General features: G+C 42.7%; 3 protein-coding genes and 8 non-coding genes across 12 annotated transcripts in view; 9 read left to right on the top strand and 2 right to left on the bottom strand.

Moving 5' to 3' along the window:
• The first annotated feature begins 1,186 nt into the window (after positions 1-1,186).
• On the top strand, positions 1,187-1,258 carry trnaa-ugc (transfer RNA alanine (anticodon UGC)). Its single transcript has one exon. It is a non-coding gene; the product is annotated as a tRNA-Ala (tRNA).
• Positions 1,259-4,091: 2,833 nt separating this feature from the next.
• On the top strand, positions 4,092-4,163 carry trnaa-cgc (transfer RNA alanine (anticodon CGC)). Its single transcript has one exon. It is a non-coding gene; the product is annotated as a tRNA-Ala (tRNA).
• Positions 4,164-5,409: 1,246 nt separating this feature from the next.
• On the top strand, positions 5,410-5,481 carry trnaa-cgc (transfer RNA alanine (anticodon CGC)). The gene has a single exon. It is a non-coding gene; the product is annotated as a tRNA-Ala (tRNA).
• A 1,687-nt stretch (positions 5,482-7,168) lies between these two features.
• Positions 7,169-15,294, top strand: slc7a14b (solute carrier family 7 member 14b). The gene is made up of 7 exons (XM_063483945.1): positions 7,169-7,469; positions 7,553-7,789; positions 7,977-8,194; positions 8,431-8,577; positions 13,352-13,560; positions 13,636-14,399; positions 14,903-15,294. The coding sequence occupies exons 1-7, from the start codon at positions 7,169-7,171 to the stop codon at positions 15,292-15,294; spliced, it is 2,268 nt and encodes a 755-aa protein (XP_063340015.1).
• On the top strand, positions 8,765-8,836 carry trnaa-cgc (transfer RNA alanine (anticodon CGC)). Its single transcript has one exon. It is a non-coding gene; the product is annotated as a tRNA-Ala (tRNA).
• On the top strand, positions 9,095-9,166 carry trnaa-ugc (transfer RNA alanine (anticodon UGC)). The gene has a single exon. It is a non-coding gene; the product is annotated as a tRNA-Ala (tRNA).
• On the top strand, positions 10,062-10,133 carry trnaa-ugc (transfer RNA alanine (anticodon UGC)). Its single transcript has one exon. It is a non-coding gene; the product is annotated as a tRNA-Ala (tRNA).
• On the top strand, positions 11,523-11,594 carry trnaa-cgc (transfer RNA alanine (anticodon CGC)). Its single transcript has one exon. It is a non-coding gene; the product is annotated as a tRNA-Ala (tRNA).
• On the top strand, positions 12,165-12,236 carry trnaa-cgc (transfer RNA alanine (anticodon CGC)). The gene has a single exon. It is a non-coding gene; the product is annotated as a tRNA-Ala (tRNA).
• A 2,005-nt stretch (positions 15,295-17,299) lies between the features above and the next one.
• cldn11b (claudin 11b) lies at positions 17,300-22,962 on the bottom strand. Its single transcript, XM_063483819.1, has 3 exons — positions 22,257-22,962; positions 20,100-20,264; positions 17,300-18,806 (listed from the first exon to the last, which is right to left on the bottom strand). The coding sequence occupies exons 1-3, from the start codon at positions 22,480-22,482 to the stop codon at positions 18,547-18,549; spliced, it is 651 nt and encodes a 216-aa protein (XP_063339889.1). The 5' UTR covers positions 22,483-22,962; the 3' UTR covers positions 17,300-18,546.
• Positions 22,963-24,809: 1,847 nt separating this feature from the next.
• The window catches only part of LOC134634881 (polyhomeotic-like protein 3), a 31,064-nt gene continuing 29,510 nt past the window's right edge, over positions 24,810-26,363 (bottom strand). For both annotated transcript variants that reach the window (XM_063484310.1, XM_063484311.1), the window contains one exon: positions 24,810-25,619. In XM_063484310.1, coding sequence (XP_063340380.1) covers positions 25,465-25,619 — 155 coding nt within the window. In that variant the 3' untranslated portion in view covers positions 24,810-25,464. The remainder of the gene's footprint in view (positions 25,620-26,363) is intronic.

A 26,363-nucleotide genomic window follows, 5' to 3' on the forward strand; every position in this document is an offset into this window, starting at 1 on the left:
AAATTACACTGAAACAAAGCCTCATGGGAGCTGTAGTTGTCCTAATCAGGCACTATTGTTTTCTTTCACCTTGAGCAGCAGTGAATAAATTTGCACTCTAGCTTCAGGGGGACATGCCAACAGAGTCCATCCCCTCGGGTCAGCTCTGTGCTCCTGTAAGAAGCGCCTGGGATAACTGCTTTATTCCCGTAAACAGAAAAGGACGTTTTATTTTGCTCCTGCTTTCTCTGGCAATGTGTCTGGATTCACTCCCATCTGCTCATCTGTTGCATATAAAGCGTGAACCTCAGGAATCCACCTCATCTGCTCGGCAGTCAGCGGCTGGTGTCGTCTCACATCTTTATACAATGGGTGTTTATTACAGAAACAGTTCTCTGGAAAAACAGTTTACAGTAAATTTGAATCTGTATAGAAACTAGTAATTGACACAGGCAGATAACTCAAATATTTGCCTCAAAATAGTACGAGGAGCAGCAGAAAATGAAAACGCTGATAAATGTTGGTTCACCGGTTGGCAGATTGTCAGTAAATCCTGAAATTGAGACTTGAGCCGAAGTTCTTGATAAATAAAGCATTAAAAATATGCATAAAAATGGCCCAGTTCTGCAAACTGGATCTCTCTTTTTTTTTTTTTAAACTGAACTAGTTCTGAGTCTCTTGATTGGGCTCAGTTTTGGTCCTGAAGGTGTGAACATCTCTGAGCTCAGGCGTGTTTCCCACAGACTGTCCTGTGCAGACAGTGGTGGAGTGTCTTGTTTCGCCTGCTTTATACCATCATGCAACTGTGTATGCAGGTAACGCTGTAATCTGACTCTGTGGATCAGGTGACGAACAACAGCACATATATACAGCTACACAGACAGTGTAGCCTAATGGTTTTATTTCAGAGGGCCAGCTGGGTGCTGCTCCTGATGGGAGGGGGAATCTCTGACTGCTTCTTTGGTCCCTTCCCTCAGTGCCTATGAGTCAGTCTGTACAGGGTTGAGCAAGAAAATTAATTTTCCCATCAGATTATTTCTTCAGCAGATACAGCAGTTTGAAAACCACCTCCGAGTTCTGATACATGTTCTCAAAGTTACATTTCAGTTTAAGAAGTCCTGGTATGTTTTAAGCCTGGTGTTAGGTGTTAGTGTACTGCAGCACCAAACAGACCAGAGGCTTCTGATGGGCATTGTTCACACAGTGTGGGGATGTAGCTCAGTGGTAGAGCGCATGCTTTGCATGTATGAGGTCCTGGGTTCGATCCCCAGCATCTCCAGGTTTTATACCATCAAGCTTCTGGACTTGGTCAAAGACATCCACACAAAACAAATAATCCTGAGGTCAAAATGTCAATCCCATGAAATAACTACAGGTTACAAAAGGTATACCCCAGTTTTAAAGCACAATACTGCAGAACACACTAGAACGGAACTCCAAAATGCATCATTTATGATGCATGTTATCATAGATAAACTATAGTTTAAGAATAGTACTGATATATTTCAGTTTAGTGTTATTTGTGTTAAATGACCACAAAAACCTACAGCACCTGAACCTTTAAGCACTAATCACACAGTCAGAAATCTTAAATAACAGAAACAAAGAATCAGGATGGCCGAGTGGTTTAAGGTGCTACGTTTAGGCAGCCGTCTCCTCTGGAGGTGTGGGTTCACATCGCACTCCTGACTGTAGGTTTTGTCCAAGTAAATGTTCAGAGGAGCATGTTACTAAAACTCCTGAATTCCTACATAATTTCCATCAATAAAGTATTCTGAATCTGAAATCTCACAGGCTGCTAACGCTGCAGCAGCGTTAGGTCTGGGACTCTGTAACCAGCAGGCTCCAAACACAGCACCCTCAGGCCCTTTTCCTGATCTCTGGGGGCTTTAATCACATCTCCCTGTCCTCCACTCTCCCCACCTTCACCTAGTATGTTACCTGCCACACCAGAGACAATAAAACATTGGACTTATTGTATGCTAACACCAAGGAGGCATACAGCTCATAACCTCTCCCTCCCCTGGGGGGCTCAGATCACAACCTGGTTCATCTCCAGCCTCTGTATAAACCTCTAGTACACAGAGAACCAGTTGTGAAACGCACAGTTAGGAAATGGTCGGCAGAGACTGAAGAGACCCTGAGGGACTGTTTCCGTTCTACTGTGGGGGACAACCTCTGCACCAGGCTGCAGGAGACTTGGGGTGGGTGAATGACCTAAATAAATATTTTAATAGGTTTGATCAACCACCCACCCCTCCCACAGCATCGTCCCCCCTGCTGCAATCTCCCTCATCTTCAGACACTGCCTGTCTTTCATATCAGGACTTCACACCTCAGCTCCCAGCCATCACACCCACCCCCGGCTTCTGTGGACTCCAACATACACACCCCTCCCCCAAAATCCACTCTTTCTATCTCAGCACTTCAAGTGAGGAATGAGCTTCGCAAGATCAAGGTGCGGAAGGCTGCAGGTCCAGATGGCGTCAGCTCCAGGCTCCTGAGGTGCTGCGCAGATGAACTGTGTGGCATCCTAGGTTATCTGTTCAACCTGAGCCTGTCACTGGGGAAAGTACCACAGCTGTGGAAGACCTCCTGTGTGGTGCCGGTACCAAAGACCTCCCATCCCAAGGACCTCAGCAGCTACAGGCCGGTAGCCCTGACATCACATCTGATGAAGACCCTCGAGAGGTTGGTTCTAAACCATCTGCGCCCCCTGGTGAGATCTTCATTGGATCCGCTGCAGTTTGCTTACCAGCCTGGCATTGGGGTGGAGGACGCCATCATCTACCTCCTGCACCGAGCTCTGACTCACCTGGAGAAGCCTGGAAGCACTGTGAGGATCATGTTCTTTGATTTCTCCAGTGCTTTCAACACCATCCAGCCACGACTTCTGAGAGACAAGCTGGAGCTATCGGGAGTGGACCACCACATGTCCCAGTGGATACTGGACTACCTCACAGAACGTCCACAGTATGTGAGGTCACAGGGCTGTGTCTCTGACACGCTGGTCTGCAGTACGGGGGCCCCACAGGGAACTGTGCTGGGGCCGTTCCTCTTCACCCTCTACACTGCAGACTTCTCCATCAACTCCCCACGCTGCCACCTACAGAAGTTCTCTGACGACTCTGCCATAGTCGGCCTCATCACAGGTGAGGACGACTCGGAGTACAGACAGTGGACTCTGGACTTTGTAGACTGGTGTCAGCAGAACCAGCTGCCGATCAACGCCGGGAAAATCAAGGAGTTGGTGGTGGACTTCCGGAGACGCAGACCCACCACACTGACACCGGTGAACATCCAGGGAGTGGACATTGAGATAGTGGACTCTTATAGGTACCTGGGTGTTCACCTGAATAATAAACTGGACTGGAGCCACAACACTGATGCTCTTTACAGGAAGGGTCAGAGCAGACTCTACCTGCTGAGGCGGCTGAGGTCATTTGGAGTACAGGGAGCGCTTTTAAAGACCTTCTATGACTCTGTGGTGGCATCTGTCATTTTTTACAGTGTGGTATGTTGGAGCAGCAGTTTGTCGGCAGCTGAGAGGAAGAGGTTGGATAAACTCATCAGGAAGGCCAGCTCTGTTCTGGGATGCACCCTGGACCCAGTGCAGGTGGTGGGAGACAGAAGGACTCTGGCCAAAATAACATCTCTGATGGACAGAGTCTCCCAGCCCATGCATGTAAATGTTGCTGAACTGCAGAGCTCCTTCAGTGACAGACTGCTGCATCCTAGATGCATGAAGGAGCGTTTCTGCAGGTCCTTCCTCCCTGCAGCTGTCAGACTGTACAATCAGAACTGCTCCCATCAAACATAATGTTTACATCAGCGCTGTAACTGCAATAAGTTAATCAACTGATTCACACTGTAACCTGGGTTTGCCTCTTATCTGTATTTCATTTTATTTAATTTAATAAGGGTACAGTACTCTGTTTTGGGAACCATTGTCCTTGATGTAAATATGTAAAAATTGTGTGTTTCTGTTCTTTGTCTTGTGTACGGTTTGTTTGTATATGTGTCTTTCTTGCTGCTGTTACACCAAAATTTCCCCTTGTGGGACAATTAAAGGATTATTCTATTCTATTCTATCGATTCTTTAACCTCACCGAGGGGATGTAGCTCAGTGGTAGAGCACATGCTTCGCACGTATGAGGTCCTGGGTTCAATCCCCAGCATCTCCAGGTTTTATACCATCAGGATTTGATCAAAGTTCAGAGATGATCATACTGAACAGAGATGATCATACTGAACAAACAACCATGAGGTCAAAAACTTAAAAAACGCATCTCCTTAAATTACCACAGAAACCCACCAGACCAAAAACCTTTAATGGTCTATAAAAATGTGGGAAAAGAATCTGCATAGCATTATAATCACAAAAAAACTCTAACAGACTCAGACAGCAGTATATAAACACAAAATGTCCACAAAACCCAAGAAAAGCAGCAAGGTGTGCTTTGCATGTGTGAGGTCCTGCGTTCAAATGCCAGCAGCTCCAGGTTTTATGCTTCTGAAGTTGATCGACGTTTTGACCTGAGGTTAAAATGACATGCGACAAGGTTTATAGCACTAAACATGATAAGTTCTAAATCTTTCGGTCGTTGGCTTTCCGGAAACTATTAGAAAAAGTAAGACAAAAAATGTCCACAAGACTCAAGGACCATCACGTCTACACTGTGCTTTTGTGAGGTGTTTCATAAAATTTTGGTTACTATTAGCAAATTGTGTTTGTGTGCTGAGAGACATTTTCAAAGATATCTACACTGTACAAATGACCACGCAGTCAAAATGTCCATCACATAAATGGCAACAACATACATATGACAATTACAAAGAGACTCCTGATGTCAGCAAGACATTTGTTCAGCAACCTCACATGATAGGTTGAGGTAAGGTCTCAGAGTGATTTCACTCATAACCTTTGGTGAAGACCAACTCCTGTTTTCACACCTTGGCTCATGTGATAATGCACATGATTAATTGTGGGTCAACGACCTCCTTCAGGATCAACCCTCACTAGGGTTTAAATACCCAGGACTCTTTACCAAATTGTTTTAAGACTGAAAAAGCCTCTTAAGAAGTGAAACATCTTTACAAAACTTCATAAAGTCCAGTTACTTTCCCCCCCAAAGCTGCTGAGAGTTGCCTTGAACTTGGTTGCCTGACCAAGTTTTATACCATCAAGCTTCTGGATCTCCTTGATTATTCTTGACCAAAGTTCAGAGATATCAATACTAAACAAATAACCCTGAGGTCAAAATGTCAGAAAGTTAAAAAACTAAACACAGAACTGTAAGTGTTCACAGGAGACTCAAGGATTCTCATGGGTGATAAAAATGTGGGAAAAAGATGAAGTCATGTAGCTCAGTGGTACAGTGTGATGTCCTTGGTTCAGTGGTTCGTACCAGAGAACGCCAGCTGTGTAAAGGGGATGTAGCTCAGTGGTAGAGCGTGTGCTTCGCATGTATGAGGTCCTGGATTCAATCCCCAGCATCTCCAGGTTTTATACCATCAAGATTTTTAGCTAGAGCTCAAATCTTTGGATGGATAGTGGAGTGCTTCATATCCTTAAGGTCAGTCTACACTGTGCTCTTATGAGGTGTTTTTTGAAATGTGGTCACTGTTAGCCAGTTGTGGTTGTGTGCTGAGAGACAACTTCCAATATATCGAACCTTTGTAAAGCTGCCACCAGTTTGCTCCTGCAAGTTTTGAAAACAGATGTGTTTTACACACACACACACACACACACACACACACACACACACACACACACACACACACACACACACACACACACACACACACACACACACACACCTGTTGAGTTCCCAGCCCTGCACACTAACAGAAACAAACATCAGCTCAGCTCAGACACACTCTCACAGCAGCTCTTTCATCCCTTCTTTGAGTGACCGATGACAGCTACACGCACACGCCCATGCTCAGCCTCAGATGTTGAATATTTTATCAAAATGGTCACATGGTTTCAGCTCTGAATGATTAAACAAGGCCATCTCCTCTCGTCACATATCCACCAGCTCTGCATTGGACGGAGGAATCTGCCTCAGGAGGGAAACTGAACAGCAAGTGAGTGTGTTACCTGTGTGCTCTGGTCTGCATGTTCAGGCTGCATGATTTGTGTTTTTATCAGTTTTTAAGACTGTCTCTTTGCTCTTTTGAACCTAGTCTGTTTTTGTGGGGCTGATTTCAGTTCAGGTGTTGACTGAACTTGTATGTTTGGGTATGAAGCTCTAAAACAGATGAGCGCTTTCAATGTGTAGGTGTAGAAGTTCGCCTGTGCATGATTAAGTTTTAGACTCCATATTTGAACCTTTCCATCATGAAATAGGATCCTCCTTGGACATCATTAAAGTTTCAGAGAGGGAGTCTCGCTCTAGTGAGTGAGGAGAACTGCTGATGGTATCCCAGCTTCATTAGCATGGAACGATTTTAAAACAGACCAGCAGGACCAGAGGCTTCAAAGTCTGAAATGGCTGTGAATGTTTCTTTTGGAAAGCTTGAACACAGAAATGATTAGACACAAAGTGACTACTATGATACTCAAAATAAGAGATTTAAAGTAACTGCTAAGAGATTCAAAACAACAACAAATACCACCTGATGAACTTCCTAACCACAAAGAGACTCCAAGCAATCACAAAAAGAAACAAATGACCAGAAATGCACAGAGACTTAAAGAACCACAACGACATTCAAACAACTCTGTTGTTTAAACTACTTTCGTCTACTCCCTTGTCATAACAGGTCACTGTAGTGGCTAACTCTGTGTCTTTGTTTTGGCAGAGTTTATATGCAGATGCCCTTCCTTATGTTACCCTACAGGGGGGAGAATCAAACAAGCAATCTTTCGCTTCGTCAAATGACCACAGATAGACTAAAAAATGACTCAAAGAATCAAAAAAGATTCAAAGACTTAAATGATCGTAAAGAGACTCAAAGAAAACTGAAATAAATACAATCAAGAGATCCAATCATGTTATATATCAAAGCCTCCACTGTAATTCATGAAGTGCTGCAGTCTGTTCCTTTTCTTTTCACAGAGTTTCTGCGCCCTCTTTAGACTTCTGCTTCATGGAGGCTCATGATGATGTGAAAGTATGAGACAGTGACAGGAGGAAGGAGTGCACAACTCACCAACATTAACAGGTATTAACCAGGGTTAGCGATGGCGGCGTGGCTGGGTCGGGTGTCACTGGGCGATGCCTGGTACAACATGTACTCTCGCTTGCTGAGGACCAAACCTGTGGGCTCCATGGCCCACAGCTCAGACGACCTCACCGAGCTCCCAGAGGGGTCAGCGGTCGGGCTGGCCAAAGTCCTCACCACTGTGGACCTGGTCTCCCTTGGTGTGGGAAGCTGTGTTGGCACAGGGATGTATGTCGTTGCGGGGCTGGTTGCTAAAGCGATGGCTGGGCCTGGGGTCATTCTGTCCTTCATAATTGCAGCGGTGGCGTCCATACTGTCAGGTAAGCAAAGGTTTTTAAGAATTCTAACCAACCAAACAAAAAATTTAGAACAATCTGGCCACATGTGTGTCTTTTGCGTGAAGGTGTGTGCTACGCAGAGTTTGGTGTGCGGGTCCCCAAAACGACCGGTTCGGCATACACCTACAGCTATGTGACTGTTGGGGAATTTGTGGCGTTCTTCATTGGCTGGAACCTGATCCTGGAGTACCTGATCGGCACAGCGGCAGGTGCTTCAGCTCTCAGCAACATGTTCGACTCGCTGGCCAATCACAGCATCAGTGACTTCATGATAACACACTTGGGCACGGTCAGAGGCCTCGGTCAGTGCCTCCAAAACTGCTTTTGTGATTTGTTTACCATTTGCAGTTTATTTACTTATCTGTTAGAGAGGATAAACAGTTATGTCAAAGAAATACCAGATTTACCTCTAAGCTAATTTATGTTATGTTGAATAATAAAAATAATGGTTAATACCTGATGCTTAAACTCTTTGTCTTTCTGTCTCAGGTAAAGGCGAGGACACGTATCTTGACTTTCTGGCTTTGTTCATTGCCCTGGTGGTCACTGCTGTAATCGCTCTTGGAGTGCGTAACACTGTGGGCTTCAACAATGTCCTGAATGTGGTCAACCTGGTGGTCTGGGTCTTCATGATTATCGCTGGACTCTTCTTCATCTCTAGCAGCAACTGGGAGGGTGGCAAGTTCCTGCCATATGGCTGGTCGGGGGTGAGAAACTGTTTTGCTAAAGGGGCTCTATCAACTAATTTCCAGCTTCCAATCAAGAGGTTACATTTTTTTTTTGGAAGATGGGTGCCTTTCTCTGAGTGTGCTTCTGTACCTGTCAAAATGGAGTTCTTTCTCCCCAGTGTCACCAATTGCTTGGTCACATAAAAGCAGAATAGGTTCACTTTTTTTAAGATGTAAACTGTGAGATCTTTTAGTAACCCGTTCTTTCTGTTCAGGTGATGCAAGGTGCAGCAACCTGTTTTTACGCCTTCATTGGCTTCGACATCATTGCAACGACAGGAGAGGAGGCCAAAAACCCCAACACCTCCATCCCTTATGCCATCACTGTCTCGCTGGTCACCTGCCTCACTGCCTATGTGTCGGTCTGTACAGAGTCCAGCATGTTTTTTTTTTAACTCAGCCAAATTAATTTCCCCATCAGATTATTTCTTCTGCCTTTTCAGTCCTGATATGTTCAAGCCTGATGTCAGTTGTGATAAAACTACACGGTGTAAAGCAGCACATATGTGCTCGGAGAAGCTCTGATGGGCCCTGATGATGTTACTGTGAGGGGATGTAGCTCAGTGGTAGAGCGTGTGCTTCGCATGTATGAGGTCCTGGGTTCAATCCCCAGCATCTCCAGTTTTTACCTCTGTCTCCAGGCAATCAAGCTTCTGGACTTGACTACAGCAGACATGTGTCAAGGCTTTATGGCACCAAAGGTGTGAGAAGTCCTGAATCTTTGGGTGCTTCATCATCAAAAAACTATTAGGATAACTAAGATACAAATAAATACTAAAGCACACAGGGCCCTTAAATTACTACAAAAACCTACCACACCAAAACCTTCTGATGAGCCATAAAAATGTGTGAAACAGATGAAGTCTGCCTTCCCAACAAGGGGATGTAGCTCAGTGGTAGAGCGCATGCTTTGCATGTATGAGGTCCTGGGTTCAATCCCCAGCATCTCCAGGTTTTATGCCATCAAGCTTTTGAGCTCTCAAGTCTTGCACATGCATTGGGAAGTTTATCATTTCCTTAAGGTCAGTCTCTACTTCCCTTTTGTGAGGTGAGCTCTAATGATCATAAATACACTTAATATAGGTAGAAGAGATGAGGACAACAAAATAAGACTCAAAACACAGAGTAAGTGGCCACAAAGATGCTCAAAATGACCACAAGATGCATATCAGAACTATAAGAGAGTCAAACATCAGTAAATAGACTCATGAAGTCCCAAATGTTTCGGTGGTTAGGAAATATAAGGTAACTAAAAATAAAACCCCAATATACTTAGAAAATGATCTTGATGCATGCGCAAAAATCCAGGTAAGGAAATCCAGAAAGTGGATTCTGTTCATCTGGACGTGGAGTTTTCAGCGGGACAAACATTTCATCCAAGTGACTTCTTCAGTCTCAGCTGACGGAAGATTTCCCCAACAAACAGCATATCTGCATAATGACCAAAACTAGCACCACTGACTAACAATGGGGCGTGAGGTCAGTTTCATTAACATTAAAATGCAAATTATCATGACCACTGATCAATGGCCATGAGTACCATCCAGAGAGAGCTGGGGAATGGCTCAATCACAGCATTGTAAGATGGTGAAAAAAGTGTCCTAAGAACCCCTTCTTGATTCAGACATTCAAAATGTCCATGAGATAAAATGATCAAAAATACACTTAATATAACTACAAGCGACTTATGACAACAAAGAGACTCAAAAAACAAAACAAAACAAAATGCAGAGACACAAGTGGCCACAAAGAAACTCAAACATCAGATGCGCATTAGATTACCACTGAAAACCTACCAGACCAGAGCTTCTGATGGGCTATAAAATAGTCAGCTGCAGATCCGCAAGGGGATGTAGCTCAGTGGTAGAGCGCATGCTTTGCATGTATGAGGTCCTGGGTTCAATCCCCAGCATCTCCAGGGTTTTTCTCTATGTCCAGGCCATCAAGCTTCCAGACGGGACTGCAGCGTACATTGATTCGGTTAATTAAGAGAATAAACCTTCTGGGATTTTCCTCATCATCCCAAAATGTTGATCATAGATCGTCTATACATCGCATGCATCAAGACAACCACATGAAGATTCCAAATCACCACAAAACCTTCAAAATAACCACTGACATCCTCAAAAGAGTGACCTCTATCTTTTGGATGTAGAAATTATGTGTTGGGTGGCCTCAGTCGGTGACATGATATGGTGAGGCAATTTTTCAGGGGTGAGGTTGTTCTTAGTGAAAAGTTCAGTGGAATCTGATTAAGGCTACGTCCACACTAATGCGTTTTTGTTTGAAAGCGCATCGTTTTCTCATCGTTTGGGCCTCCCGCCCACACTGAGATGGCGTTATTGCTGAAAACGCTCTCGAAAACGCATACATTTGAAAACGGTGCTTTTGCGTCACAGTGTGGACAGGAAAACTGAGGCTTTTTGAAAATGATGACACATTTTAGTAATGTGATGCAGTCAAGAGACCAATTAAACTAAGATAGCGGAGGGCATTATACAGCAGTTGTTTTGTTTGCTCTCAATTTTGACAGCCCTATCAAAGATTAATATCAGTCTGTACATGCTCCAGAGAGCTTTTCTTCAAATTCTTTAATTCTCACTCGCTTTTGCAACTTTGTACTTTTGTGTTACTCGCATCAACAACTTCACCTCATTGTTAGTCCATTTAAAAAAACTCTGTGCTTTTCCTCGACATTCTGCTGCGACGTTTCAAAGAGCTGGAAAGTAAATACACAGCAGACAGAAATGAGGCAGGTCGAATCTTCTTGCGTTTCATGCATGCGCAGTGCTGGAACGTGAGCGTTTTCGGCCGTTTCAATGTGGACGCACAACTCTGTGAAAACGACTGAAAACGACAGTGTGGACGTGGAGCGTTTTCAGACGAAAACGCCGTTTTCAAATCTATCCAGGCTAGTGTGGACGTAGTGAGGTGAGGTTGTTCTTAATGAAAAGTTCAATGGATAACCTGATTAAGTCCTTGAAAAAGTGGTTTCACCCTAAACCTCTGATGATGACCCACGCCTTTTTCACACCTTGGCTCATGTAATAAGGCACGTGATTAATAGTGGGTCAACGACCTCCTTAAGGGACAATGCTCACTAGAGTTTAAATACCCAGGACTCTTCACCATTTTGTTTTAGAACTGAGAAAGCCTCTTGGATGAGAGGTGACGCATCTTTACAAAACTTCATGAAGTCCAGTGGCTTTATTTCCCTCCAAGCTCCTCATACTACCATGATCTAGATGACTGATCTATAACCTACACTGATAGCTTCATCTAGCAACACTTAGGCTGTACCCAACAAGGGGATGTAGCTCAGTGGTAGAGCGCATGCTTCGCATGTATGAGGTCCTGGGTTCAATCCCCAGCATCTCCAAGTTTTATGCCATTAAGCTTCTCAGCTGGAGCTCAGATCTTTGGATGGATAGTGGAGTGTTTCATATCCCACACTGATCAGTCTGCACTGTGCTCTTGTGAGATGTTTCATAAAATGTGGTCACTGTTAGCAAATTGTGGTTGGGTGCTGAGAGAGAACTTCACAGATATCAACACTAAACAAATAGCCACGCAGTCAAAATGTCCATCACATAAAATGGCAGCAAGATACGTAGACAATTACAAACAGCCTCTAAATGTCACCAACACTCCAAAACAAACAGTATTGAGATTCTTTGAACCTTTTAGTTTAGGTTAATTTTTCCATCTGGGAAATGTCCTGTACTATGTTAGCCCATTAGAACTTATCCGGGGTATTAGGTTTGAGCCAAAGTCTTGTTATAGCCTTCCATGCTACAGTTAATACTATCTTAGTTAGGTAGACAACAAAGCGACTCAAACATCAGTAAATAGTTCACAAGATTCAAGGACCACAGATGCACATTAAATTACCACAAAAACCTACCATGCCAGAGGCCATAAAAACATCAGGAACTAGTGGCACCAACAAGGGGATGTAGCTCAGTGGTAGAGCGTGTGCTTCGCATGTGTGAGGTCCTGGGTTCAATCCCCAGCATCTCCAGGTTTTATCTCCAGGCCATCAAGCTTCTACAGCAGACATTGTTTCGGTTAATGAACACAATCAGAATTTGGGATTGACCTCATCATCCCAAAAGGTTGATCATAGGTCAGTCTTTTGTGGTCGTCTTGATGCATGCTCACTCATCCAGGGATTTACCTGGATGACCACCACTAAAAGATTCCAAATCACCACAAAACCTTCAAAATAACCACTGACATCCTCAAAAGAGTGACCTTTATCCTTTAGATGCAGAAATTATGTATTTGGTGAACTCAGTCGGTGACATGATATGGTGAGACAATTTTTCAGGGGTGAGGTTGTTCTTAATGAAAGGTTCAATGGAGAACCTGATTAAGTCCTTGAAAAGAGTGGTTTCACCCTAAACCTCTGATGATGACCCACGCCTTTTTCACACCTTGGCTCATGTAATAAGGCACGTGATTAATAGTGGGTCAACGACCTCCTTAAGGGACAATCCTCACTAGGGTTTAAATACCCAGGACTCTTCACCATTTTGTTTTAGAACTGAAAAAGCCTCTTGGATGAGAGGTGATGCATCTTTACAAAACTTCATGAAGTCCAGTGGCTTTATTTTCCCTCCAAGCTCCTTATACTACCATGATCTAGATGACTGACCTATAACCTACACTGATAGCTTCATCTAGCAACACTTAGGAAATTTAAGGGGATGTAGCTCAGTGGTACAGCGCATGCTTTGCATGTGTGAGTTCCTGGCTTCAATCCCCACCGTGACCAGCTTTTATACCATCAAGCTTCTGAACTTCAACGTCTTGATGCATTCTCAATCATCCAGGTAAGTAAATCTCCAAAAGATGATTCTGTTCATCTGGACGTAATGTTTTCAGTGGGAGAAACGTTTTGTCACTCATCCAAGTGACCAGGCCACTGAAGGAACAATGGACTAACAGCCACATCTCCTGATTTAAGACTTAACAGTATCAAGCAGTTGAAAGATATACTGTAAGAATATCTGTATTACATGTGACCTCTTAATCACCTTTATCTAAGTGTTCATTCCTGATAAAACGGTGATTGTAATAATAGATATATGATAATAGAGTCTCTCACACCTCTGCATTTTTTTTATTTAACAGGTGAGTGTGATCCTAACTCTCATGGTTCCCTATAACCTGATCGACGGCTCGGCTCCTCTCATGGAGATGTTTGCTGTGCATGGCTTCATGTGGGGGAAGTACACTGTGGCTGTGGGCTCTATAGCTGGACTCACCGTCTCTCTGCTGGGCTCCCTGTTTCCGATGCCCAGGGTCATCTATGCTATGGCACGGGACGGATTGCTGTTCAGGTGAGGAGGTACATGAAAACACACAGCCAGCTTAAAGAGTTTTAATAAGATATGTTTTTGTGTCTGTGTTTTAAGGTTTCTGTCTCATGTGACTGCACTCACACACACTCCCACGGTGGCATGTGTGGTGTCGGGGAGCCTGGCGGCCGTCCTCGCTCTGCTGGTGAGCCTCAGGGATCTGATTGAGATGATGTCCATTGGCACCCTGCTGGCTTACACTCTGGTCAGCGTGTGCGTGCTGCTACTTCGCTATCAGCCTGACGAACAGACCGACACACATCAGTTTGACTCTGAAGTTCAGGACGTGGACGGCCTGAAGCACGAAGATGCCAAAGACGATCAGATCTTGACCGAGAATGACGGGTCATCTTCTTACCACACCGGCAGGACGGAGGGGGAGGGAGATGACTCTGATTTTCATACAGGCCACGCCTCACTGCTGAAAAGGCTTCTGGGAGGTCATTACTACACCCTGCGGCTGCGTTTGGGAATGCCTGATGCGTCAGTTCGACCAACCCCAGCCACTGGCCGCATAGTGACCAGATGCACTCTCTCCCTCTTCTTCATATCCTTCCTCCTCTGGTCTACCATAATATTTGGGGTTGAGCAGGGCACAGGTGCTGGGGCAGTGATTTCTGGACTGATGGCAACAATGATGGCAGGGTCATTAGCGAAGCTTTTGATTATGATCATACAGCAACCAGAGAGCACCAGGAGCCTGCCCTACATGGCACCATGTGTTCCCTTTGTCCCTGCAGCAGCCATATTGGTCAACAGTTACCTCATGCTTAAACTGTCTCCACTCACCTGGGCAAGGTTCACCATCTGGTGCCTCATAGGTGAGCTGAAACAATCTTGATAATAGAGTATTGTAGATTTGAAATGGAGCATTAATCAGTAATTCAATGACAATAAGTTTATTTAAATATCGAGTTATAGATTAAAAGGAGAAAACACCAGTTCTGCAATTGGCTGCTTGGTCAGATAGTTGATAAAGCAGTCATTTTGTTATCTGGTTGCTTGGTTAGTTGCATGACCTGTTGACTGATAGGTAAGTAGTTTGGTTGGCTGCTTGACTACTTGCTTGGTTTATTAGTTGCTTGGTTGGCTAGCTTTTTGATTCGCTAGTTGGGTATTTTGGTTGCTCTGATGCTTGGTACAAACTTTTTTACGGTGCAATAAGCCCAACAAAGAAGAGAGAAAATACTTTACATATGAGGTGATGTATCCAGGATTTTGTAAGAGCTCCATTTTTGTGACAAATATTTGCTTCATATGGAATTCATAAAGGTTGACAATCCTGCACAAACTGACCCACCCTCTACTGCATATCCATCCTCAGGTCTGTTGATCTACATTTGTTATGGAGTGTGGCACAGCACGCTGGAGCTGAATGCTCGCGAGCAGCAGGCACATGCCAGTTCCTACCAGCGCTATGACGACCACTTGGATGACACCTTCTCCCCCGGTGACGACCTTTACCCTCAGGAGCAGGACGAGAGACCGTATCAGGGGTGGTCTGCACCCGAGGAGAGAGGATACCACTACCAGCAGGGAAATCAACACGAGATCCAATACGAGGACCAAGAGAGCGGCGAGCAGGAGCAGAGCCAGTATGAAGATAATGGGGACCAGTATGGATACCAGTCTGGAGCAGGAGGCCAGTATATGGAGACAGGCAGTAGGTCCAAGGGAAGGACCAATTATGGGTTTAATGATGAAGAGGAGAACTGAGTAATATGAAAGAGTGAATAAAACTTACGTATGAGGCAATATTTTAATATTTGTGGAAGCTTTTATGAAAACTGGGATCAGATATCAGCAGAGGAAGGAGGGCGCTGAGAGAAGCCAACAGCAGATGCAGAAGTTTCAAAACAGTCTAACCTGTTTGGGTCGAAAGCAACTGGACTTCTTTACTCCAGCTTCTGCAACCTTTTGGACAAGAAGTGAAATGTGTTTGAGAACTTAAAAGAAGTCCAGCTGCCTTTGAAGATCTACCTGTATGAGCACGAGTGTACACAAACACCCACCTGCCTCTGACAGCCTGACAGTGACAGTAACCGTTAATGAAGGAGTGTGTGAGAAGAAGTGTTGTTACTAAACAAACCTGCCTTATTCTTACTTCATTCTTTTTCTATTCTTTAGTGCCCAGCAGAGGTTCAAAAGAAGCCAGACTGCGTAGAGGCCTATCTGTTGTTTAAATCAAGACAAACTGAGCATGCTTGAGTGAGATGCTTATCTTTTTAAAGTTAATTTCCTGTTATTTTGAACAGGCACAAGCACCGATAATATTTAAAGCATTTTTTGTTTATTAGCACTATTCATGTGCTGCACGTCTTCAGGCTAACTTTTTAGACACCAAAAGGCTTATGACCTTAAGATCAGGACCTTTTCATAGTGACTAACCATACGCAAACATGTTAATGACTAACCTCGTGTGATGGATGGATCATCTTAGATGTTCTCTTAACTGAAGTTTGGTCTTTTTTTAGCATCTTCTTCGAGCCTTATGAAGGCATTTTTCTCTGCCAGTCAGGCCAACATGAACTTTTACTGAGAACAGTTTAACCCTTATTGTCCATCCTCCCAGTGCTAATGTGTTTATATTAACCTAACCATAGCTCTGTAGATAGCCACCATCATCATATCTCAATTAGTCCAAAAGAATTTGGACTAATTACCACACAGCATTTGCTTTGAACCATGATCATATTAAATGTTTATACTTTTTGTGCCTAAAGGTCACTCAGGCCACTTGCACGTGGTTCTTTGCAGACTCAGTATCACTGCTTGCTTTCCTTTTGCACATTCAGGTCTTCGTTGTCTTCTTTTCTGCTTCCCATAGCCGTTCACATAAGTCTCATATCTACACGCTGTTCAGAGACAGTGAACAGCACACACTGGTTTAGCTTTTCCTCTGGTTTTGTTTGAGCTCTTTGTTCACGCTCTTTAATTGTTTTGGGGTGAATGGTGTTATTCAGTGTCTGTTGTGGAAAGTGCAGAAATAAAGTGAATTTAAAGCAGCAGTTTGTCTAATCGGGGTTTTATTGCCGCTTCTCTCACAGAAAGAAAACACTGAAATGTTATCATTCCAAATTTAAAGGAGCTATGTGAGCTGTCAATGGGAACTGCCGTAATGATTGTGTTCCTAGCATCAGCCAAAGGCTAGGATAAGTAGAGGTGAGTGGATCAATCCAAATATCAATAGTGTTAAGTGATCATTGAAATGTGTTCAAAATTTGCAAATTAACAGTGAGTCATACAAACCTCTCTGCCCCACATAAGCTGCCTTTATAGGTTAAAAGTATCAGTATTGGTATTGTTTTCAGCAGTACTGGCTCTGTATTTACTTGGTATTGGATCAATACCAAACTTTCCAGTACACACAGCACTAGTGATGAGACAAAGCCTGTCCTGCTCTGACGTACGTGCTGTATCTGACAAGACAGCCAAGAGAGCCAAGCGTAGTTTGTGGTTAATCAGTGCTAGCTTTGCCTCATTTTAGCCAGAAGAGGCTAAAATCTGATGATCTGATACCTACTGTAGAAGAAGACAAATGAAAAATCGTATATGAAATGGATTCATATCAAATGGAAAACATACAGAAATAATATTCAGCAAAACATAAATTTAAGAAAGCATGAATCTTAATTTAAATGTGTACGGGTGTTTTCAGAGAACCCAAGACTGGTTTTAAAGCCTTTTTTCTAAACACAGACAAAAATTTAACAATGTGGGTATGCAGATGATTTATTTTGATTATGCTGTTAATATAAAAGTAAAAAGAAATGATAAAAAAAGTGACAGCCGACTGTGGGGGATTAAATATGAGCTGCAATTTAAAAGTATAATAAACACTAAAGCGACCATGAAAACAACAGTTTGATATTTATAATGTGAAAACAAAGAGCTGCTGAAAATGATTAACTTGTCGTGCACACAGCTGGTCAAACAGGGGGACTTTCCTTCCTGACTGGGTAGCTGAAGATGTGAAATATATATTTATTTATATACAGGAAATGAAATTACAAACAGCTGCTAGCTCTCTGCTGGGCTTCAGCTCGGCTCATGGGAGTCCCTGAACGTCTGAACCGTGTTTGTGTGGTTGATTCTACTAACAGACCAATCACAGTCATGACCTCGGGGACTGGTCATGTGATTGGTTTAGAAACACAGTATATTTGAGTTTGTTTAGTTTTTTCCTGTAATACCAGAGTTTGAAGTTGAGATTGTTTTGTGTAAATTGGATTTCTGTATTCCTGTTTTGACTTCCTGATTGTTCTTTCCTCCATTATGTTACTTTGTATCATTCAGTGTGAGGTTTCTTGTCTCAGTTTTTTTATTTCCTTTTTTACTTTGTGCCTTGCTTTGAGTTTTACTTTCCTACCTTTTGAATATGTCTTGATTGCTTTAACCAGTGTCTTGTTTACCAGCTTTTCTCAGTCTCCAGTTAGCCCTCAGTGTGGGTCTGCCCTTCCCCTGAGTGTTTGTCTTACATTGTTGTGTTTTGATGCCTGCATGCTACTTGTTTTGCTCGTCTTCCTGGCTTTCTATCCCTTCCCGTTCTTGTTTTTTCATTCAGTATAATAAAACTTTGTCTTTTATTTGTTGCTATTCTGAGTTTTGATCCTTTAGTCTCTCTAAAGACTTCTTAGACATCACTAAGACTTTTATCTCTAAAAGAATAACAAAATGCTAAATTTGAGGCTTCAATACGTGGAGTCCAGGACGGTGAAGGACTGGAGTAAGTTTGATGCAATTACTGATTTTGAAACGGATATTTTTTGGAACATACACAGATTCTCCAGACTTCCCTGGTTTGAGGCCAAAAAATCTCCTGAATGTGAGCTTATTATTAATCCCTCCATTTCCTGCCAACATTCATTTTCATTGAAACAGTAAACAGATAATAGCATGTCTCATTGATGGCGAATATGGCTTTAAACTCAAAGAGAAACTTGGTTAAAAATAGAGCGCCTGGTTCCTTCACACCCGGGCGCTCTTGGCGTGGTTGGCGGGGGGGTCCAGGAGCGTGGCCGTCCCCCTGTTCCCAGAGTAGTAGAAGCTGTTGTCCCTACTCGGGGTCCCGGGGTCGATGCCCTGGCAGCACAAGATGATGATGCCACCTAAGAGGCAGAGGGCGGAGCCGACCCAGCCGGAGTACAGAGAGAAGCCGAATGACATCAGATCTTCCTCTTTATTAGCGCCGATGGGGAACCAGACGGTAGATATGATGCTGCACACAGCTGGGTTTCAGACATATTTAAACACAAAAGGTGAAAAACAGGGAAAAGAAGAGGTTACATTTTTGTGCTTGGTGCCTCCATCTGTCTGGTTGTCGTCCCTGAGTTTGTGGACAGGAACTACCTGTCTTATCTCACAGGAAGCAAAACAGCCTGACAGATCCTGACCCATCATCCTCCTTCCTGCAGCAGCTGGGAAAGACCAGAGTACAGTACATCCAACAACGGCTCTCTGAAATGGTAAATGGACTGATTCTTATGTTTTCTACTCTCCCGGAGTACTCAAAACGCTCTATACAACATGCCATATTCACCCAGTCACACAAGCACTCACTCTAAACTGAGTGCTGTCTAACCAAATTCATACTCCGACAGATGCGTCTGAAAGCAACTTGGGGTTAGTATCTTGCCTAAGGATACTTGCCATGCAGATTGGAGGAGCCAGGGATCAAACCTCCAACCTTCCAATCAGTAGGTGACCAGCGCTACCTCCTGAGCTACAGCCACACCAAGTCTAATAAAATAAGAGAAAGTCTCTTAAAACGAGAAACTGTCCTCAGAAATCAAATCTGTCCACTGAAACTGTCCCAAAAAAGTTATCTGAACACACAAATACATCCCTCTAAAATTAAAACTAAAACTAAAAAATATGTAACACATGTCCTCAACAAACTGCACACTCAGTACTGTGTACTCACAGTGTGCTGACCTCTACACGACCTCTTGTCTGAAATCAAAAACATAACAAATCGAATCTGCAGTCTGTCAAATCAAACTCACTCCTCAGATTTATCAATGGCACTGCTATTAAGGCAACATTTCATTAATAAGAGCTGGTTGAATTCTTTGAATACCAAAGAAAGCACCTTCATTGGGTCCTTTTCTACCTCCTTATACTGGATTTTGGTTCTCATATATCCAGCTTTTATAAAACAAAATGGTCAGAACACATGAAACAAAGTGTCTAAGATTTGCATTTTTCAGTCATCAGCCACTCCTTTAAGTAACCTCAGTGCAATGAGATTCTCTGACAGTCTTTTCCCTGAATCTCCTCCACACGTTCCTTCATGATGTCAAGGAAAAGTGACGAGGAAAAGATGTTTTGGAAACTAAACTGCAAACACTGAAAGTCAGTGTAAGTGAAATTTCTCTTTATTTCACTGACAAAAGCTAAAACATTAAACTCAACTAGGGCTTTGTGTGTGTGTGTGTGTGTGTGTGTGTGTGTGTGTGTGTGTGTGTGTGTGTGTGTGTGTGTGTGTGTGTGTGTGTGTGTGTGTGTGTGTGTGTGTTCACCCATGAAGATGAAGAGGACGCCTCCCACTCGGGCGCGGCGCTTCTTGACAGCCGAGGTGTCGTTCTGCAGCCGCACGCAGGCCATGGACATGAGGATCAGGAGCATGGCGGGGAGACCCAGCAAAGACGCGCAGATCATCAGAGCACGAGCTGTCTGGACGTAGGCTGAGAGGGGGAGAGAGAGAGAGCATCTGTTTGGTTTAAAGTTCTCAGCACAGCTCACCTCTGGCACTCAACAAGGCGCTGCTCACAGTTAGGAATGTGCACACGTGTTGCATGCACTGAAGACAAGAAAAAGATGCAAGAAAAAGCCCCTTTAGCAAGATTACTTTACTCAGTAAATAATGTCTAATCTTGCTCTGAGTTACAGTCAAACACAGTCTGACTTCACTCTTCATGTCTTCACTGAACACACAGAGAATAAATCCAAAGTAATAAAACATCGGTGTTAACGACTGGTAGGTGTTAAGCTCATGAGAGACAAACCCCACTAGGTTTTAAATACCTGGGACTCTCAGGCTTCTGGTTTAGAACTGAAGAGGCTACTTGCATGAGAGGTGACACTTAAAGAAGTCCAGTCATTTTTCTTTCAAACTGTTAAGATCTACAGAAATCTCAACAACTGTGCAAAAGACCACCAGAAGAAAGCTCAACCTTTGGCAGGCTTCTCTGTGTTAGCTGGGTCTGTTAAAAACTGGAACCACCTGTCAGAGATGACTGGTATCAACTTTCTTTGTTAATTCAGGCTAAACGATGACTCGCCCAGAGTGCACATCTAGATAAAAATCAGTCAGCGGGCACAAGGAGGAGAAATGGTCTGTGGCCACCACCTGCTAAACCATTCCCTTTCTGGGTTTGTTGTCTCTGCAGCGCACCTGCTGCCACTTTACTTTTGCACTAAGTAGGTGAGATGGATTCCCAGTGCTTTATGCTTCCTAACAACACAGATTAAAATCACGGAAGTTTAACTGCCTTGAGTGTCGTCTTATGTTTTTGAGTAGTGAATAAAAGGCTGCTAAATTCCTTTAATTATGTTATGTACTGTTTGGTAAACGTGCAGAAGCACTCCAGTTGTTTTTTTAATCAGCACAGGTTTGTTTGGAAGTAAAAAAATTAAAAGCTCAAAAAGTGTTGTTTATAGTTTGATATAAAACACGTGTGAAATTAATAGTCAGTATTTATAATACTGAGTACGAGAATAGAACTACACTACTATAAACAGAGGACTGAGAAAACATTATTGAAATATGATGAAAAATGTTATATACCATAAAGCTGTTTAATTTAAAGAGTTTAAATAACCAGTTATATTTGTTTCTTTAAATAAAGCTTATAAGTTACCATAGTTTCCACAAAGTGTTTGTTCTACACCTTCTTCCCATCCTTCCTTTCACAATAAAAGTTATTGACCTACGAGCATAAATTGTGTGATTGCTGCATATTAAAGTGGTCTATAGAGGTGTGTCACAGCAGTTTATGATCGATTATAGCTTCAAAATTAAATATATATAAAAAATTAAATTCATATTAAAATGATATTTGACTAGATTAGACTTGTTTTTCTCTAGTCCAAAAAATCGTGTTTTGCTTTAAAACATCTTCACAATTTAAAAGGAAATTCTGTCTTTCCTCATTAAATAAACTCTGCTGTAGTAAAATAAAGTAAGTGTGTACCTAAATTTTCTGACGCACAAACAGAAACAATATAGTTTTTCACAAACGCTGTGAAAAACGAAATTATTTTATTCTGTATTCTTTACTTGTATTGTGATGAAACGGACTGTTAGACAAACATATTGAATAAACTGTAAAAAGAAAAAAGCTTTAGTTACGATTTTGTAAATAATTGGTAAACAACAATTCCGGTTTAAATACATATATCTCGAAAACGTATTATTTTAATGTTAATAACGCCAAATAACTGTTCCATTAATATTTGACTGTAATAAATTAAACTCTAAATATAAAGCGCAGAGAGTCTTGAACTAAAATTGTTTTGTTGACATGCAGCCATCACTAACAGAACTTTACTCTGCTCACTCTCTCTTATCGCTCTCCCTCCCGCAGACCCACGTAGCAAACGTGAGCTAAACACACTTGAAAGATCTCGTCACGCACATTATATCATGTATTAGAGCATTTATTGGCGCATCTCACCGGGCAGTGTGAGGATCTGGGTGAGGCCCACGCAGTGGTAAAGGGACGGGGAGATGACGCACTCTGCCCACAGGCCCCGGGAGCTCAGCTCGTCCATGCGGACGCAGGTGGCCTTGGTGTAGTCGCAGGTCCGGACCCAGTCGTTGGTGGCCGTGGCCACGATCACCCCCACCCAGCCCACTCCGCTGGCCGCGGTGCCAAGGAGTTGCCTGCGCATCTGTGACATGGTGAGCCTCCGTGCGTTTTTACGCGCCCCCAAAAATAAAGATAAAAATAAAAGAATTCACCCTGTTTTTAAATTCAGGAACGTGGCAGCTTCTTGAGCGCTTTGCTCTTTTCCTAACGTCTGCAGGAGTTTAAAAAGCCAGTCCTGGTTTTAGCGAAAGTTTAAAAATTAAAAATTTTATAGGCCAAAGACTCGAAAAGAGTTTAAAAGCGGATAAATGACTGTGTTATTCTCTAATAAGCAACAACAAACACCGGAAAACAAAAAAACACTGGAATAAAGCAAAAACTGATATATATTCAGAAATAACTGCAGATAATTTTTCTCTGATTTGGAGCTTTGAACAACGTTTAAAAACCTTAAAAGTCTAAAATTAAAAGCAGTCCTGTTCCGTCAGTGCGCCTGAAGCTGATCCACGAGAAAAATGCCCAGAATAAGATTTATCACAGGGTGTGGTGAAAATCGTACTCCTCTCCAAAGCCAATGGGAGCACATGTGAGATCCTAACCTAAACCAGATATGGGGAGAAATACAGGCTCAGACAGAAAAACAAGCATCACCTAAAACCTTCCTGAAGAGCTCTGAGACCTGAAATCAAATCAGTTTAGTTCATAAAGTCCAGATTTCACCTGCACCTCTGTTGCCCTCTGCTGGTGGTCCCGCCATCCCATCAGCAGCACTTCTGCCAAAATCTGCTCAGGTCCACTCAGTTTGGGACATCCTACCAGAAATGTTCAGTGAATAAGACTGCCTTAAAGTATATGGAAGTTCTCGGGTGCTTTATTAAAAAATAAAAAAATATTAATATATTAATAGTAATATTTAAAAATACAATTAAAACTAAATAAAAAAGTTGTCATTATTCACACCAGTTGATTAGAAATAAGAATTCACAACTAAATATTAGAAAAAAAATTATTTTATTATTATTTTAAACCAAGCATTTGATGAAGGGGATTTTTAGCCTGGTTTTGCATTTCCTGTATGACAGGATCTTCAGGTCCCGTCATACCGAGGTTTAAAACCCTAAACATTTGATTCAAAACGATTTCTGTGTTTCTGCCTTTTGTTCTGTTCTCAGCCAACGCGAGGACACGCTCCTTCAGTAATGTTGAGGTCTGGACTCTGGGGAGGCCAATCCATGACTGATGGTGTTCCACTGTGTGTTTTTCTGTCCATGTATGCTTTTATTTTTCAAGTGGACCAATATAATATGCCACTTGATTGATCTATATTAGTATTAGTTATTTATTGATTGTATTTTATTTTAAGTTTTTACAAATTGGACAGACAATTTGGAAGGAAGGAAGGAAGGAAGAAAGAAAGAAAGAAAGAAAGAAAGAAAGAAAGAAAGAAAGAAAGAAAGAAAGAAAGAAAGAAAGGGGAAGGGAGGACAGTAAGAGAAGACACTGACAAAATCTTTTGGATCACCTGTTAAAAGAACAAAAAGAAAACAAACAACAAGAGAACAACACATTACAGAGATCAAAGCAACAACCTAGATACGTGTAAGTAACAGTAACTACTAAATCCTGAACGCTATTGAGCAGCACACAAGACCGACAGCGCACGATATGCTTTAAGGTAGCAGGAAGATATAGTTTGTGTCTGTGAACACCTGTGTGCGTGAACACGCTTGAGTTCAAAAGGTTTCTCCATGTAACGATCTGCTAGAGGGTGTGGGGAGCCATAGCCCCGCCCCCCAGAGCATGAAGCGCTAGAAATGCTTCCTGACAGTCTTCTCGTCTCTCAGGCTTTCAGATATTGTTCATCTGCTGAGGATAGTTTTCAGGACTGCCACGTCTTCATTTGTCCTACATTTGTCACGTTTCTTCACATTTTAAGGACACACTGCAGACCAAGCTGAGTGTCTCTCACGTTAACCCCAGAGCCCCGTTTCTATACCTTGTGATTTACTAGTGACCAAATGTTCTTTGCTAAGTTGCCTGTTCTGTGCAGACACAACACAGGTTCATGCTGTGATAGGAGGCTTTTTCTGTTCGATTCAGGTCAGTGGTTCATCAGGTTTATTAAACAAAGAAATGACCCTATGACAGCTGGGATAGGCTCCAGTGCCTCCCGCAACCCTGAAAAGGACAGGCGGAAATGAATGAATGAATGAATGAATGGATGGATGGATGTATGTAGAAAAGCATTTTACTCAACCGTGAAACCGCGACGAGGCAGCCCAACGTTTGTTCCTCACAGTGGAACATCTGCTCCACGTGTCTGCGTGTCACTGGGCTAGTAAAAGGTATTTTACTTGGGAATTAATTTAAAACAACAAGATAAATAAATCATTTGATGATTAATTATTCATTTATTAAATAATTTCAAGCAGGATACCATAAAAATGTGACGATTAAAGACACCAGCCTCTACCCTGATAGTGACTTTTTTTAATACACAGACATGTCTTTGTCCAGAATATAGTGATATAAAACATTAAACTTTCATTAATCACTTACAAAGTCTACGCATTATTGTTTTTTTTTCCTTTTACACACACGGGTTATGTTTAGCTACTGGATAGATTTGTTGTTGACGTCACGTTCTAAAAAAACTAAATAGACAAATTTTATATATTAAATGTTCAAAATCCTTCATCAAATAGCTTCAAATGTACACTCTCCAGCGGCATGTAAAATATACACAAAGTTACAAAACCCCCCCCTCCCCCCGGTCTCCTGCTACAGTCGGAGGGCCCAAAACTGGTGAAATTTCTCATGGACTCTGGTGTCGTCATGCTCCTGCACTCCTCTCCAGTTCCCATCTGCTAAGGCCACGCCTCGATTTATAATCTCATAAATTATAAATTCCCACAAATCTCTTTTTGTGACTTTGTTCTGTCATCCTTGGTGTCAGCTTTTGACTTCCGTCGATTTCTCTCTTTTCCGCGCGTCTTTATTGCCTTTTTTCCCTCTTCCATTTTAAACCCACGCTTTCTCTTTTTCTCAATTTGTTTCTCTTTTTCTTTGTCTCTCATTGGTTTTTCAGTGCATTGATGTGAGCGCAGATCTTCAGAGCAGGTCCCAGTTTTATGTTCATGCTGGTCATCAGATGGTCCTCGGTGAGCAGCAGCAGAGCCTGGCCGTCGATCTCCTGCACCCGGAAAGCCTCCGCTACGTCACTGCAGCCTGAAACAGCAACGCGGAGAGTTTAACAACACTGACAGTGTTTAGACTGAGAAAGTAGTCATGGCCCTGACTTTAGTAATGTATAACAATTTAAACTCTTGACTTTTAATAAAAACACCTCCAAACTCCTGCACAGTTTAGTCTGTGGGGATTGACTCTGTTTTGGAGCCTCGAGTGGACATTAGAGGAACTGCAGTTTTGCCCTTTCACTGTTGCTGCTATCCTTCTGTCACAAGTCAGTCCTGACGCTCACCTCCACCCACTCCACCCTGCTCCGTCCATTGCTTTGAATGTGCTTTTGATCATTGTCATGCTTTTCAGATATTTCTGCTCCTTACATGCGATCACAGTCGTCCAAGACCCTCTGTCTCACACACAGCGGTTTGTCTCTTATCATCTTATCATCTATCATCCATATTCTTATCATCCTCTTGATGAACCACACCCCTGCTGCACTGATGTCGTCTGAGCTTCCTTGTTTATTGTCCATGCTTCGCTTCCACACGTGAGGACAGCTGTAACAACGACATCTAGGACTAGGATTAGGTATTACATGGTACTGATGGTACTTTACTGTGTTCATAATTCTATCAATAGTATTTTAGGTCTGCCACTTCTTCTTCTTCTGTCCTCAACTTGTCCAGTATCCACAAATTTTTTGAAGACACACTGCACACTGTGCTGAGATATCCTAATTTTGGCTAATATCACTTTGTGCAAAAATGCTATTTTATGCATTCAAAT

The sequence above is a fragment of the Pelmatolapia mariae genome, linkage group LG9 (genome assembly GCF_036321145.2).
Source record: "Pelmatolapia mariae isolate MD_Pm_ZW linkage group LG9, Pm_UMD_F_2, whole genome shotgun sequence".
In the NCBI taxonomy this organism is placed as follows: domain Eukaryota; kingdom Metazoa; phylum Chordata; class Actinopteri; order Cichliformes; family Cichlidae; genus Pelmatolapia; species Pelmatolapia mariae.